The sequence below is a fragment of the Castor canadensis genome, chromosome 7, assembly GCF_047511655.1.
Source record: "Castor canadensis chromosome 7, mCasCan1.hap1v2, whole genome shotgun sequence".
Taxonomy (NCBI): Eukaryota; Metazoa; Chordata; class Mammalia; order Rodentia; family Castoridae; genus Castor; species Castor canadensis.
This window is the reverse complement of record NC_133392.1, coordinates 6688283-6701727: the sequence shown is the minus strand read 5'-3', so window position 1 is coordinate 6701727 and position 13445 is coordinate 6688283. Positions and strand designations below refer to the sequence as shown.

At 36.7% G+C, this 13445-nt stretch overlaps 1 protein-coding gene across 9 annotated transcripts in view; it reads left to right on the top strand.

Annotated features, from left to right (window-relative positions):
* The window catches only part of Fank1 (fibronectin type III and ankyrin repeat domains 1), a 114818-nt gene that overhangs the window by 14252 nt on the left and 87121 nt on the right, over window positions 1–13445 (top strand). For 4 of the 9 annotated variants that reach the window (XM_074078079.1, XM_074078076.1, XM_074078078.1 and 1 more), the window contains exon 3: window positions 10193–10273. The exons of 3 other annotated variants lie outside the window; for them this stretch is intronic. In XM_074078079.1, the coding sequence (XP_073934180.1) occupies window positions 10193–10273 (81 nt within the window). Of the gene's footprint in view, window positions 1–7258; window positions 7329–7500; window positions 7583–10192; window positions 10274–13445 lie in introns of all 9 variants that reach the window. 2 more of the 9 variants (XM_074078082.1, XM_074078084.1) reach the window with 2 other exon arrangements.

Below are 13445 nucleotides of genomic sequence, written 5' to 3'. Positions count from 1 at the left end.
TCTACATGGTTGGAAAAAAATTCCAGGGCAGAGTCTCAGAACTAATAAAGTTGTAGTAATAAAAAAACCAATATTACAGCGTTTGAATAGAGGCCACGGAACTGAGCTAGTCTACTTATAATTGAAAGGTAAATCAGAAGGAAAGGGAATGGATTTCTAGGTTCATGGTGAAATAGAAATCATGAGAATTACATAAATCTACATCCTAGTCCATTGAAGACAATAAAGGGGTCAGCTATGGTTTGCTACAGAAAATATTTAGTAAGGAGCTGACTTCTATCATCAGCCTGGGAAGTATTCAATGTCAAATACAAACACACGGCTAGGAAACACTTAGGGGCTCTGTGACCCAGTTGGGAGGGCTTTAAGAGAGAGGGAAAGAAATATTTGCCTTGAATCACATAGAGTATGAAAGATCAGTCACATTGGAGGTAATCTGTCTGCTGCTACTCCATTGTTAAACATGAACTGGGACCTTCACAAAGGAGCAATTCTTTGTGGGTTACATGAATTTGAAGTGAATCAAAGGTGTATAAACCCAGTTAGCCATGATCCTTCAAGAGTTTTTTTCTACTGAATTTGATTATTTTCTGTTGGGTGCTTGGTTTTGCCCTGATTTTTTAAACCCATCCCAAAGCCAGGTGATTTTACTTTTGAAATTGTTTTCTCTTGAGAGTGTTCATTCCTGATCCCTTGTTTGTTTCAATAGTTCTGGAATAAAAAAATTCTGGAATTAAATAAAAATACTTTTTCTGATGAGTCAAGTATAGATTTTGCTAATGCTGTCATCAATATTCCTTCAGTTTGAAGGAACTGAGACAATGTGTAATAATGTAGGGGCAGAATTTGGGATTGGAAAATAATTCCTGCCTCTTGTAATCTCTGTGATGCTGCTTTTGGTTATTTTATTGTTTTAACTAGCTATGGTTTTTGGTCAAAGATAGAATGTAATTTCAGGCTATAGTGAAGAAACATGATATCATACACAGAAGAAACCAGTAATTGTTTGGCCAGTATGTTTTGCTTTTTGAATTTGCAGGATTTATGATATAGACCAACATGGAATTTCTGGCCTTTGAGTCTTCTAGAACTATGACAATGCGTTAGTTCCATTTTACAAGTTAGATGTCTTCTTACAGACATTTTCATAAGGTGGCTAAGTGAATTAATGTACCTCATCACAGCTCATTAGACTTAATATGCAGGAAATTTAGGGAAGTTTTTTTTCTTTGGTTTTCTTGTGTGTGTGTTGTGTTTTTTATTTTTTGGCAGCACTAGGGTTTGAACTCAGGACCTCATACTTGCTAGAAAGGCACTCTACCACTTGAGCCACTCTGCCAGCTCCCTTTTATTCTTGTTTTAAAACCTAAGGGGGACATGGTAGTGTATGCCTACAATCCAGCTGAGTGAGGCTGAGGCAGGAGGATTTCGATTTCAAGGGCAGCCTGGGCTATGCAGCAAGACCCTGTCTCAAAACAAAACACAACCCAAACAAAGTCTTCTAATACTGTTTCCTGGGACTAAGTGCGAACACTGTGGGATGATTATTTTGGCAGAAGGCCACATAAACATCTCGGCTTCTCTGTGATTTGTAAGTAAGGGTGACAAGCGATTTCAAACAATGATCATAAATAAAGTGTCAGAGTCTGGGCTCAGTCGCTGTGATGGCTGCTGAACCGAAAAGAGCCCTGAGACGCTGCTGTCCGAGCGGTGGCACCTCCTTTGTGGCCATGGTCAGCTTCGAAGGTGGTTGGCCAGCACTTAGATCTTTCAGTGGACTGACACTTTGTGACACTAGGTGAGGCCTGGAGGCTTTTTTTTTTTTTTATGACGGTTTTTATCTCTTTAAAAATCAATTTCCAATACATTTTTTTAAAAGTCTGTTTTAAAACTAATTTAGGGAATGCTTAGATATGCCTACTGTTGTTTGGCTTTAGAAATTCTGGTTTAATGATACATACTAATTTTGCTTGTCTTCTATTTATTTTACTCATTAACCAAAAAACACTTGTGTTACCCTCCCTGCCTCGTCCCCCTTGATCTGGGCTATTCTTGGCTTTTGCACAATTGTAGAGTTGATTTATCAGTCTTCCCAAATCTCATTGGTTTCCATTAGGATTACATACTTTATTTTGGGGTGAATTTTGCAATATTAAGTCCTCCAATCCATGAACATCACTTATTTTCCCATTTATTGTGTCTTCTTTCAACATTTTATGATTTCCTCCGTGCCATTTTGTATATTTTGTCTGTTTATTACTGGTTCTATGGATCAGTTCAAGCTATGAGATAATAGAGAACTTTATCTGGTGGGGGGGGTCTTAGAAATTGCAGTTCAGGGAACATAGATGCAGATAGTGCTGAATGCGTGTCTGAGGGGGCAGGGAAAGTGAAAGCTCACATAGGCAACCAGAGCTGACTTATTGTAATTCCTTCCTAGGATACTTTTATCCAATGTCGAGAAAGAACGGGGGCTATGTGATAGAGGTTATGTGACTGATAGAAAATTAAGGAACGAGGCCAGGCATGGTGGCTCACGCCTGTAGTCCTAGCTACTTGGGAGACTGAAATCAGGAGGATCAAAGTTCAAGGCCAGCCCAGGCAAAAAGTTTGAGAGACCCCCATCTCAACCAATAGGTGGGCATGGTGTCATGTGCCTGATATCCCAGCTACGTAGGGAAGCCCTAATAGAAGGACCATGGTCCAGGCATAAAGCTAGGCTTATCTCCCAAATAACCAAAGCAAAAAGGGCTGGTGGTGTGGTTCAAGTGGTAGAGTGCCTGCCTAGCAAGCAGTAGGCCCTGACTTCAAACACCAGTTGCCCCCTCCCCTCCTCAAAAAAGAAGAGAATGTGTATGCTTTGTAAAATGTTCTTTCAGCAAGAACCCCATAACCTCTTATCGCATGTCTTGAGTCAGTGTGTTGCCTGCTTGGTCAAGATAGCTGCAGTAAAAGTGCACACTCCCAGGAGGCTGCTTGAGATGTACATGAGCTCTGTTCTCTTAACGGCCCCTCAACTCCACTGCGAAAGCACTCTCGGTGTGGTTTCATTGAGATCGTCCTTGTACTTTCACAGTTCATCGCAGTTTTGGTGCTGTTGTAAAGTATACAGTTGGTTAAAGTTTAATTTAAATTGTTGGGTGTTTGAATAGCTAACTTGTTATACTCATCTATAGATTTTTAAATTCTCAACGTACAGCACCATTCCATCTGAAATAATAATTTTGTTTCTTCGTTGTCAATTCTTTTACTTTTGACTCATTTTTCTTTTTGTACCCACAGTGGTTACCTTTCCACTTTCAGAGAATGTTTTTAGTATTTCATATTAAGAACGATAGCTTGTATTCATGGTAGACCTTTATCAGATTAAGGAACTTTATTTACTTGTCTTTCAGTATCAGGGTTTGTGCTCAGAGCCTCACGCTTGCTAGGCAGGCACATTACCATTTAAGGCACTTATCAGCCCTTTCTGTGTTGGTATTTTTGAGATGGGGGTCTCGTTTGTTGCCTAGGCTGACTTGCACTTTGATACTCCTGATCTCTGCCTCATGAGTAGCTAGGATTACAAGTGTGAGCCACCACTCCTGAAACAGATTATTGCTGTTTAACTTAGATTTTTAAATTTATGGGAAGGGTTTTGAACTTCTATTCCTGATTTACTTAGCTTTTTTAATTCATGGAATGGGTTTTAAAGTTTCTCAAATATTTTGTGCATCTGAGATGACCATTTGTTTTTATCTCCTTCATCTGCTAATGTGTTGATTGTGTTCAGTTTTTTATATTAAAATCTCAAGATAAACACAACTTGCAATATCCTTTGATATATTGCAAATATACATCTTAAAACTGTTTTTAAATTTATGTATAGTATAATTTACTTTTTGGTATATAACTCTGAGATTTGACAAATACAGAGAGAGTCATGTCCCACTACTGAAATGAGGAAACAAAACAGTTTGGTCTCTCTAAAACTTGCTGTGGGCTACCCCTTTGTACTGAAGCCCCCACTGTTAACACCTGGCAACTACTGGTCACCTAGGGTTGCTTTTTTCAGAATATCACACAGAATTATTCAGGTTATAGTTTTCTTTTTGAATCAGGTGACTTTCTTTTTTTTTCTGATTTATTTATTATTTTTAATTATTCATTTATTCACATGTGCATACATTGTTTGGGTCATTTCTCTCCCCCTGCTCCCCTCCCCCCAGGTGACTTTCTTGTAGCATAATGTGCTTGAGATTTATCCATACTATTGTATTAATAGTTCATTCCTCTTTTATTGCTGAATAAAAAAAAATGCATCCACTGTGTGGATGATACTGCTTGGTTTCTCAGTTTGCCATCAAGGGAGCACAAATATTTCCATTTTGGTGAATTATGAATGAACTTGGCTGTGGACATTCGTAAACCAGTTTTCATTTCACTTGAACAAATTCCCACGAGTAGATTCATTGGCTCACATGGTCAATGTTATGTTTGATTTCATTAGGAACTTCCACACTGTCTTCCAAAGTGGCCATACCATTTTAGTTTCTTTAGTAGATATGGGAGTATTCAATATGTCTTCTTATGTTTGGTTAGTTTGTGTCTTTCAAGGAGCTCATCTAGTTTGTAGAAATATTATAAGCCTACAGTTTTTTTTGTTTTAACATGCCTTATCTATTATGTCTGTAATAACATTACTCCTGTCATTCCTAGTACTGGTAATTTATATTCTCATTTCTCTCTCTTTCTCTCTCTCTCAATTTTATTGATTTTTTCCCCCTCTACTCAAAGATGTAGCTTTGGGTTTCATTGATTTTTCTCTATTTGTTTTTCTATTTTAAATTTTATTGATTTAGTCACTTCTACTTAGTCTTTTCTTCCTTTTGCTTGATTGGGGTTTGATTCTTTTTCTACTGTCTTAAAGTAGATGCTTAGATTATTGATTTGGTATTTCCTCCCTTCCTGATAGAATGATTTGGTACTGTAAATTTCCCAGTAAGCACAAATTTTGCTAAGTTTATGCCATGCTCATTCAGTTCAAAATATTTTCTGATTTCTTTAAGACCTCTTGACTCATGGATCATTTAGAAATACACTGTTTAGTTCCACATGTTAGGAGATGTTCCAAAAATGTTTCTGTTGATTTCTTGCTTAATTCTTTTATCACCAGAGAGCATACTTCATTTGATTTCAAATCTTTAACGTTAGAGTTTGCTTTATAACCAAGAACATGGCTCACATCACTGTTGGCATACTGACTGTTCCTAAGGTTTGGCTTTTTTTTCCTAATCTGTGGAACATTTACGTTGCAGAGTCCTCATATCATTCCTATTGGTATTTTGTCCTGATATTGAAAAGGTAATCAATGGAAAGGACAGGCTGTAGCATGCACTTTCCATTTGGCTAGGCCTACAAATTGTCAGCTCTTCTGTTTTTGAGACAGGGTCTGAAAATGACCTTGATCTTCTGGGCTCAAGCCATCTTCTTCCCCAGCCTTCTGAGTAGCTGGAACTACAGTCATGTGCCACATGGCTTTTGCTCAATACACTTAAAAATTAAGTATTCCATCCATACTTATTTATATTGACCTGTAAATATTTTTTCTTGCATTTGCCTTCTTAGCTTTTTATATGAAAGATGTTTTTATTTTAATCTCATAAAATAAATTGGGGACTTTTTCTATTCTTTTACAGAGTAAATTTTTTTTTGGTTGTTCTTTGTTTTTCTTCTTCACCTCTTCTTTTTCTGAGACAGGGTCTTGCTATGTAGCATAGGCTGGCTTTGAATTCTCAGTCCTCCTGTCTCAGCTTCCCAAGTGCTAGGATTACCAGCATGTACCACCACGTTTGTAATCCCATCGTTTTTTTTTTCACATGTATGCTTCATGGACACAACGTTTTTTTTGTCAGTACTGGAGTTTGAATTTAGGGTCTCATGCTTGCTAGGCAGGCACTCTACCTCCTGAGTCATTCCACCAGCACTTTTTTGCTTGAGTGTTTTTTGAGATAGGGTCTCTCAAACTATTTGCCCCAGTTGTCTTCGAACTGCAATCCTACTGATCTCTGCCTCCTGAGTAGCTAGGATTACAGTTGTGAGATACCAGTGCCCAACGGATACAACTTTTTGGTAACGCTACTTGGGACAGAAAATTTCTTTGTATGAAGCTTTTTGAGTAATGATTCAATATATGTAAGTTTTCCCCTACTTTTTGAGTCTTTTTGTTTGTTTTTGAGAAAAAGTCTTACTATGTCACCCCAGATTGGCCTGGGATTTGCTATTGTGCCCACACTGTCCTTGAACTCATGATTCTCCTGCCTGTCTCCTGAATGCTGGGTTACAGGCATGTACCACCACTTGAGTTCATTTTAATGTTTCTTATTTCTCATAAAGAGAAATATGAATAAAGTTATTCATAACTCCAAGTTGTCTTTTCAAAGTCTCATATCTATAGTCCAGTCCTGTTATACAAGATTATGTTTTGACTACTCAGTTTCTTGATAAATCTTGCTAGAGGTTTATGAATTTTGTTGTGCTTTCTAAAGAACCAAATTTTATCTTGGTTGATTCTATTGTGGGCCTTTTTATTTCATTTGTTTCTATTATGTTTTTCCTTTTCCTTTCTTTGAGTTTATCTTGTTTTTTTCTAGTATATTGGTTGATGCTAGTTTATTGATTTTTTTCCCCCCTCAATATTCCTTTTTTAATGTATTCATTTAAGACTATAGATTTCCCTTTAGGAATAGATTTGACTGCACCTTAGTTTTGATATGCATTACTGATGATAATAATAAATCTGTCTTTTAGGTATAGGTTATTTAGAAGTACATTTCTCAGTTTCTAAACATAAGGCCTTTCTAGTTAGCATTTTGTGAAATCTGAATACATGCATAGCTGTATGGCCTCTACCACTGCTCCCTATATACTGAACAGCTGCAGTAGAGGAATCCCTTGTGATTAGCCACAAGCAATCCCCACTCCCCACTTCCCAGGCACTGATCTGTTCTCATATCTCTATATATAATTCTGTCACCTCAAAAACACATGTAAATGAAACCACATATAATCTAATCCTGTGATGTTGACTTTTTTTATTCAGCAAAAATCTCTTGAGATCCATTTGGATGTTTTATCTTTTTTATTTTATGATTTAGTTTATCATTTTTTCTTTGTTTATCTCATGGGACATTATTTTATAGTTTTCTGCATTTAATGCTTGTTTAGCACCTATTCACCATTTATTTTTTGCCCTCCTTCCTTTCTTCTTATTTCTCAGAGTTTCCACGTGGCGTACTTTCTTACTGCCTGGCATCCTCAAGTATTCTGTTTAGAAATGTTCTCCTGGGGTAAGCTCCCTCAATTTGTGAGCATCATGAACTGTCCTTTTCATTCTCAGAGTTTTTAAAAAGGAAACTTTTGTTGGGTATAAAATACATGCAGGTAAGTATGCAGATTCTGAAAGTACAACTCAATAAATTTTCATAGTTAACATCCAAGAAATGGAGTATTTCCTTCCAGGTGCTGTCCTCGCCTCCTCCCCAAAGGGTACTTCCTATCCTGGCTATCCACACCGGACCTTAGGCTTGCTGCTTTGCACCTTGTAAGTGGAATCTTCCTTTTTGTATCTGTCTTCTTTCCTCAACATCGGGCTGTGGGATATGTCCATGGCATTTCACATGGCACTAAGTACTTAGTTTGTGTCTATTGTCATGTGCATTCCCTTTTACCAATGCCCCTCAGTATGCTTTTCTGCTGGGGCTCTTTCCAGTTTGGATCTAGTGTAAGTATTGCTGTTACAGACTTGCTTGTCCTTAATTTCTGGTGCACATATGTGCACTTTTATTGGCTCTCTACCTGGGAGTGGAAGCATTGTTCCTAGAGCAGGTGAATGTTCAATTAAATTTCCCACGGTGGTTCTATCCATGTACACACTAGCAGCTGTGAGCGCATACTCCAGCTTCCCGTCCTTCCTAGTAGTTACTATTATGTTAGTTTTCCAAAACTTTTTATTTTAATTTAAGTGTCGTGGTGGGTGTGAAGTAGGATCTTATCATGTTCGTAATTTGAGTTTCTTTGATGCCTAATTAGGCTAAATATCTTTTTGTGTACTAATGTTGGCCATTGGGTTATATTCTTTGGGGAAGGGCCTGCTGAAGTTTCTTGTTTAAATTTTGATTGGGTTGTCTTTCTTTTTTTTTTTTTGAAATTATTGATTTATAGAAATTCTTAAATATCTTCAGGGTCAAAGTTCTTTGGTTATACTTTATTCTGCCTGGTAGAATACTTTTTCATTCTTTCTCAGGGTTTCTTTTTCCAAATAGAACTATTTAATTTTAATATACTCCAGTTTATCAGTCTTTTCTTTTGTTGGTAATGTTTTTGGTGTTTATAATTTTTTTGCCTAATCTAAGATCATAAAGATATTGTATATTATTTCCTAAAAGCCTTTTCACATATAATTTATAATTTGTTCAGAACTGATTTTTTATGTATGATGTAAAATAGGAGTTTTTTTTCAAATGGTTATCCAGTTGACTTGGCGCTGCTGCTTTTTTTTTTTTGGCAGTACTGGGGTTTGAACTCAGGGCTTCATGCTCACTCGGCAGGTGCTCTATCACTTGAGACACTCCACCAGTCCTTTTTTGTGTTGGGTATTTTTTGATAGGGTCTTCCTTTGTGCCTGGCCTGACCTTGAGGTCTCCTGCCTCCTGAGTAGCTAGGATTACAAGCATGAGCCACTGGCACCAGCCTTGGCACTGCATATTAAAAAGACCATCATTACTATTCTTCAGTGTCACCTTTATTGTAAATCACACACTGCATATAGATGGGTGTGTTCCTGGCTCTCCAAGCTGTTCCCTTGGTTGGTTTATCTATATTTTGTTTGATTTTAGGAATAAGAAGCATAATGAAATACAATCCCTACTCTTAAGGTGCTTATAATTGGAGATTCAAATAAGCTAATTTCAGATAATGTGGTATAGTTGGGGAAAAAAAAGTTAAAATTGTGCTTGTGTTTAAGGTTTTTAAGTTGCTTCTTTACTAAGATTAATATTACAATGCAGTAGAAGACCGTTATCGTAATTGAAAGATAGTTTGCATTTGTTTACTTATTTTTTCCTTGTAGTTTACACAGAAAAATATCTCTAAACATATATTGCTGTTTGTTTTGCCTCTTTGGGTAAGGGCTGAGATGAACCCGGCTCTGTGCATAATCCAGCCTTGGGCAGTAGGTGGCAGTATTGGGCAAGCAGATGAAGGCATTAGGGCCGCTGCCTGGTTTTTAGGATTGAGACACAGCAGAATTCCAGTTCTGGATGAATAAAAACCGGTCCCAGAACCAAATGGAAGGAACAAAAAAGGCTGAGGGAAGAGGAGGGCCTTCGTGAGAGCAACTCCCATTTGTTTAGCACTGGGTTTCAAGCTCTGTGCAGACCGCCTTAACAGCTCTCTACGTGTTCCTTTTTTTTTTTTTTTTTTTTTTTGCAAATACATAAGAGAAATTGTGTAGGTAGTTGAATCTGACCCAACCAGGATTACATCTGCCTATCTTCAAATTCATGCTCTTAATCACTAGGTGACAATAGTCTTGCTGGAATTGGCAGTTGTGGCAGCTTGGTAGGGTTGGTGCCTGCCCTGCAGGCTCTTTGCCTGGCCCTGACTGAGGTGCTGTGAGATGTACTCCTCCCCTATATATGCACAGTGTTGAGATCTGGTTGGACTGAAACTGTGCTGTCTGTATCCCTGGATCCATCTGCTAGGGGTGTGGGCAGAACTTCTTTTCTTCATCTCTCTACTTTCACTGGAGAACTGCTCCTGCTCTGACTAAGACTCCCTGCCGTGGGATTACTCCCCAAGACTCATACCTTTGCTAAACTCATCCTATGTTACTCTGTGCACTCCACAGTCCTTCACTGCATTGAGCATAGTATGTCACTGGGGGATGATCAGGCACTTACTTCTCTGTCCCATAGATCTGGAAGCTTCATGAAGGGGAAGAGGCCATGTCTGCTCACCATTGCACCCCACAGCTTAGCACAGAGCATCCTTTGATACTTACTATATGAATGAATAATATGTGAATGACTTTCTTAAATTAACTTTGTTTCTTAGTTCTAAGTTGGCTGGTGGTATAGAGATCACAACCCTGCCATCTTGTATTTGACATGGTAAAAACTAAAGGTTTGCTGTAAACTTAAATTCCATTCAGGAGCAGATCAAGGTTTTGTGGGTCTGAAGCTATTTGGAGAGTTGTCCTGGAGAAAAAGAACACAACCTATAAGCACAAAAGGTATGTATATATGTAGAATGACAAAAGTCCACCTAATTAAAAATATAAAAAGTTGACAAATACTATAAATGCCATTAAACTTGCAAATTAACATTAACTGCTTGCCCAATATATGTCTATAGTATCTTTCCTACACATTTGACTGCATGTCCTTATATTACTTTTATGTAACAATTTTGCAATAACTTCTGTGGTTAGAAGAGAAAGATGATTTAGTTTTTCCATTAATATAGTTATTAAACTTTTCTTTAGTCTAAAATTGGTAGACTTCTTACATAATTTTCCTGTGATGTTATAGCTACAATATTTTAAAGCTAAGTAGGGCCACGAGCGGAAGAAAAGTTTGCAAACTTAACCTTCTCTGAATGTGTTGTTCTGTCTATAGGTAGCAGCATGGTTGAGGGTAGGTTTTCAAATTCCAAGGACAGGGTGGAACTTCTTTCTAGAGCATCAGTTTTACTTTTCACTACATATGTAGAAACATTTTTGCATTAAGGCAGACAGAAATGTGAGAGAGTAGGATGCACAATGTATATTAAGTTTAAGCTCAAGTACCAGACTGTAGAAGGCTTTTATTTTGGACTAATAGCTTGATATTTTTTTAACTTAAGACAGCCATTCTCGTTTCCATTACAGTTCTTCCATTTTTCTTTAGGTATTTAGTTGAGTTTAGTGATTTTTTTTCTTTCATAACTGAAATTTAGAGCATAGCTTTTACTGAAGTAGACTATATACACAGAAAAATGCACACATCAGAAGTATATGGCTTGCTGAATTTCCAGAAAGTGAACCCACCTGTACACTCAGAACGCAGATCAAGAAACAGAAAATTGCCACAGCCCCAGAACAGCCTCCTATGTTTCCTTCCAGATTTTATCTCTATTCCTGCTAAAATAACTACTGCCCTGACTCCCAAACAGCATAGATGAGTTTCGCCTGGTTTTGAACCTTGTGTAAAGTGGAAATGTGCAGAATGTGCTTACTTGGATCTGGCTTATTTTCCCGAACATTAATGTTTGTAAGATTCATCTGTATTGCTGTATACAGTTGAAAAGTCTTCTTTCTCATTGCTATTTCACTGTGTGAATAGACCACCATTTACTTACCAGTTCTACTATTGACAGATAACTGGGTAGTTTCTAGTTGGGGCTATTATATATATTACTTTTGTGAGCATTCTAGTACATGTCTTTTGGTGAACATATATGCATGCATTTCCATTGAATATATACTTGAGAGTTGAATTATTGATTTATACAGTTTTCATACAGAAATTTTTGGTAAGATATTGCTAAACAGTTATTTAAAATTGCAGTTTACACTCTAACCAACAAGGTGTAAGAGTTCTGGTCCCTCTGCATTATAATGGACACTTAGTATTTTCTGTCCTTTTAGTTTTAGACTTTCTAGTGCCTATTTAGTGGTATCTCATTGTAGTTTCAATTTGCATTGCAATTTATTTTTATTATTGACAGAAAAGATTGTGCTTCAAAACTTGGTTTTGGTATCGTACAAATTTTTAGAAATGTTACCAAATTTGGGAAGAACTCTATCAGTTCTTTTCATATGAGCTTTAAGATTTCAAGGCATTTCCCATACATAGGATTCTGATTGAATAACTATGGCACATCTATTTAATGCAACTATATTAAAATAAAAAAGAATAAAACCAATGAACTAATATAGAGTGATATTCCATGATATTTTAGTAAACAAATCAAGCTGCAAGAGGATAGATAGTGGACCTATCAATACAAAAATAAGCAAAAATGAAATTAAGCACAAATGAGGTGCTTAGGAATAGAGTTGAAGAGGTAAGTAAGGGAATGTGAATCTAAAAGTACCTATAAGATACATTTTAACAGCTGTTAAGCCATGGTAATGTTTTACACATTCAACACATAAAATTTACAAGGATGAAAAGAACCCTAAAATTTAATATAAACATAAACAAGTGTACTTTTTAAAAAAAAACCAAGTCATTAATAAACCACATAGAACCATAATTCATTTAATTTTCAAACATGTTTTTCTGACTGTACCTTTATTTACATAGGTCCTAAAGACAAAAAGATGCTAGAGACCTGTTGAATGCTGTTTAGTTAGCTGAGAGTGGTCTCGATACTATTTTGTGTACACTCTGATGCTGAGCAATTGATAAAGCACATCCTTGCCACTGGAAGACAGAATTTTCATTTTGGGAGAAGAAATACATAAATGTTAAAGAAGGAAAATAGCATTGTCATGTTGGATTTAAATTAAAGCAATCAACATGAACTCAGGAATTAAAAAAATCCTGATGGTTTGATAAAGTCCTAGAAATAATAAATGATTCCTCAATAGGAATGAACAAACAGTACAAGATCTTAGTTGCTAAATACATTTCCATTAAAGGAAGTATGAGAAATGGCTTACTGAATTTGATGTGATTCCAGTATTGGGACCTGAAAAGTTGCAGGTGGGTTTAGAATATCAAAGTATGCCAGAAAAGCAAACAGGTGCTTAAAAATCTATGGGGACATACTAAAAAGTCAAAGGAACTAGCTTGAGGGGTCTCCCATTGGCAAAATTTGGAACAATTTGAGCATCACAAAGTTAATATTGACACCTTTCCAATGGAGAGATATGGCAAACTCCACTGTAACCAAGTGACAAGCTTAACATCACTAATAATGAAACATGCCAACATCATGTGCCCCCTGATGGGATGGGACCATATGCAGAATCATCTATATACTGTCCTTGCTAAAAATGTTCAGCATGAATGTATTCATGAATATGCAATCAAACAAACCCAAATTATGACACAGTCTATAAAACAGCTTGCCTGGGCTTTAAAAAAAATGTGAATGTAATGAAAAACAACAACAAAAAATAGACATCTGTGATAGAGTAAAGGGACTAAAGAGACAGATCAGCTAGTGCAATTCATAATTCTTAACTGAATTGTCAATGAATTGAAAAAAAAAAGCCGCAGCTAACAATGATGGAAACAGTACAATTCAGGGAAATCTGAATATGGACTACATGTTAAATAACACTAGTGTTTAGCTGTTTGAACACAATGGTATTGGCTTATGTGAGAAGCTGAACTTCTTAGGGGATACATGCTGAATAATCTGGAGACATGTCCTAATATCCGTAAATTAATTTAAAATGTTCAATGATAAGC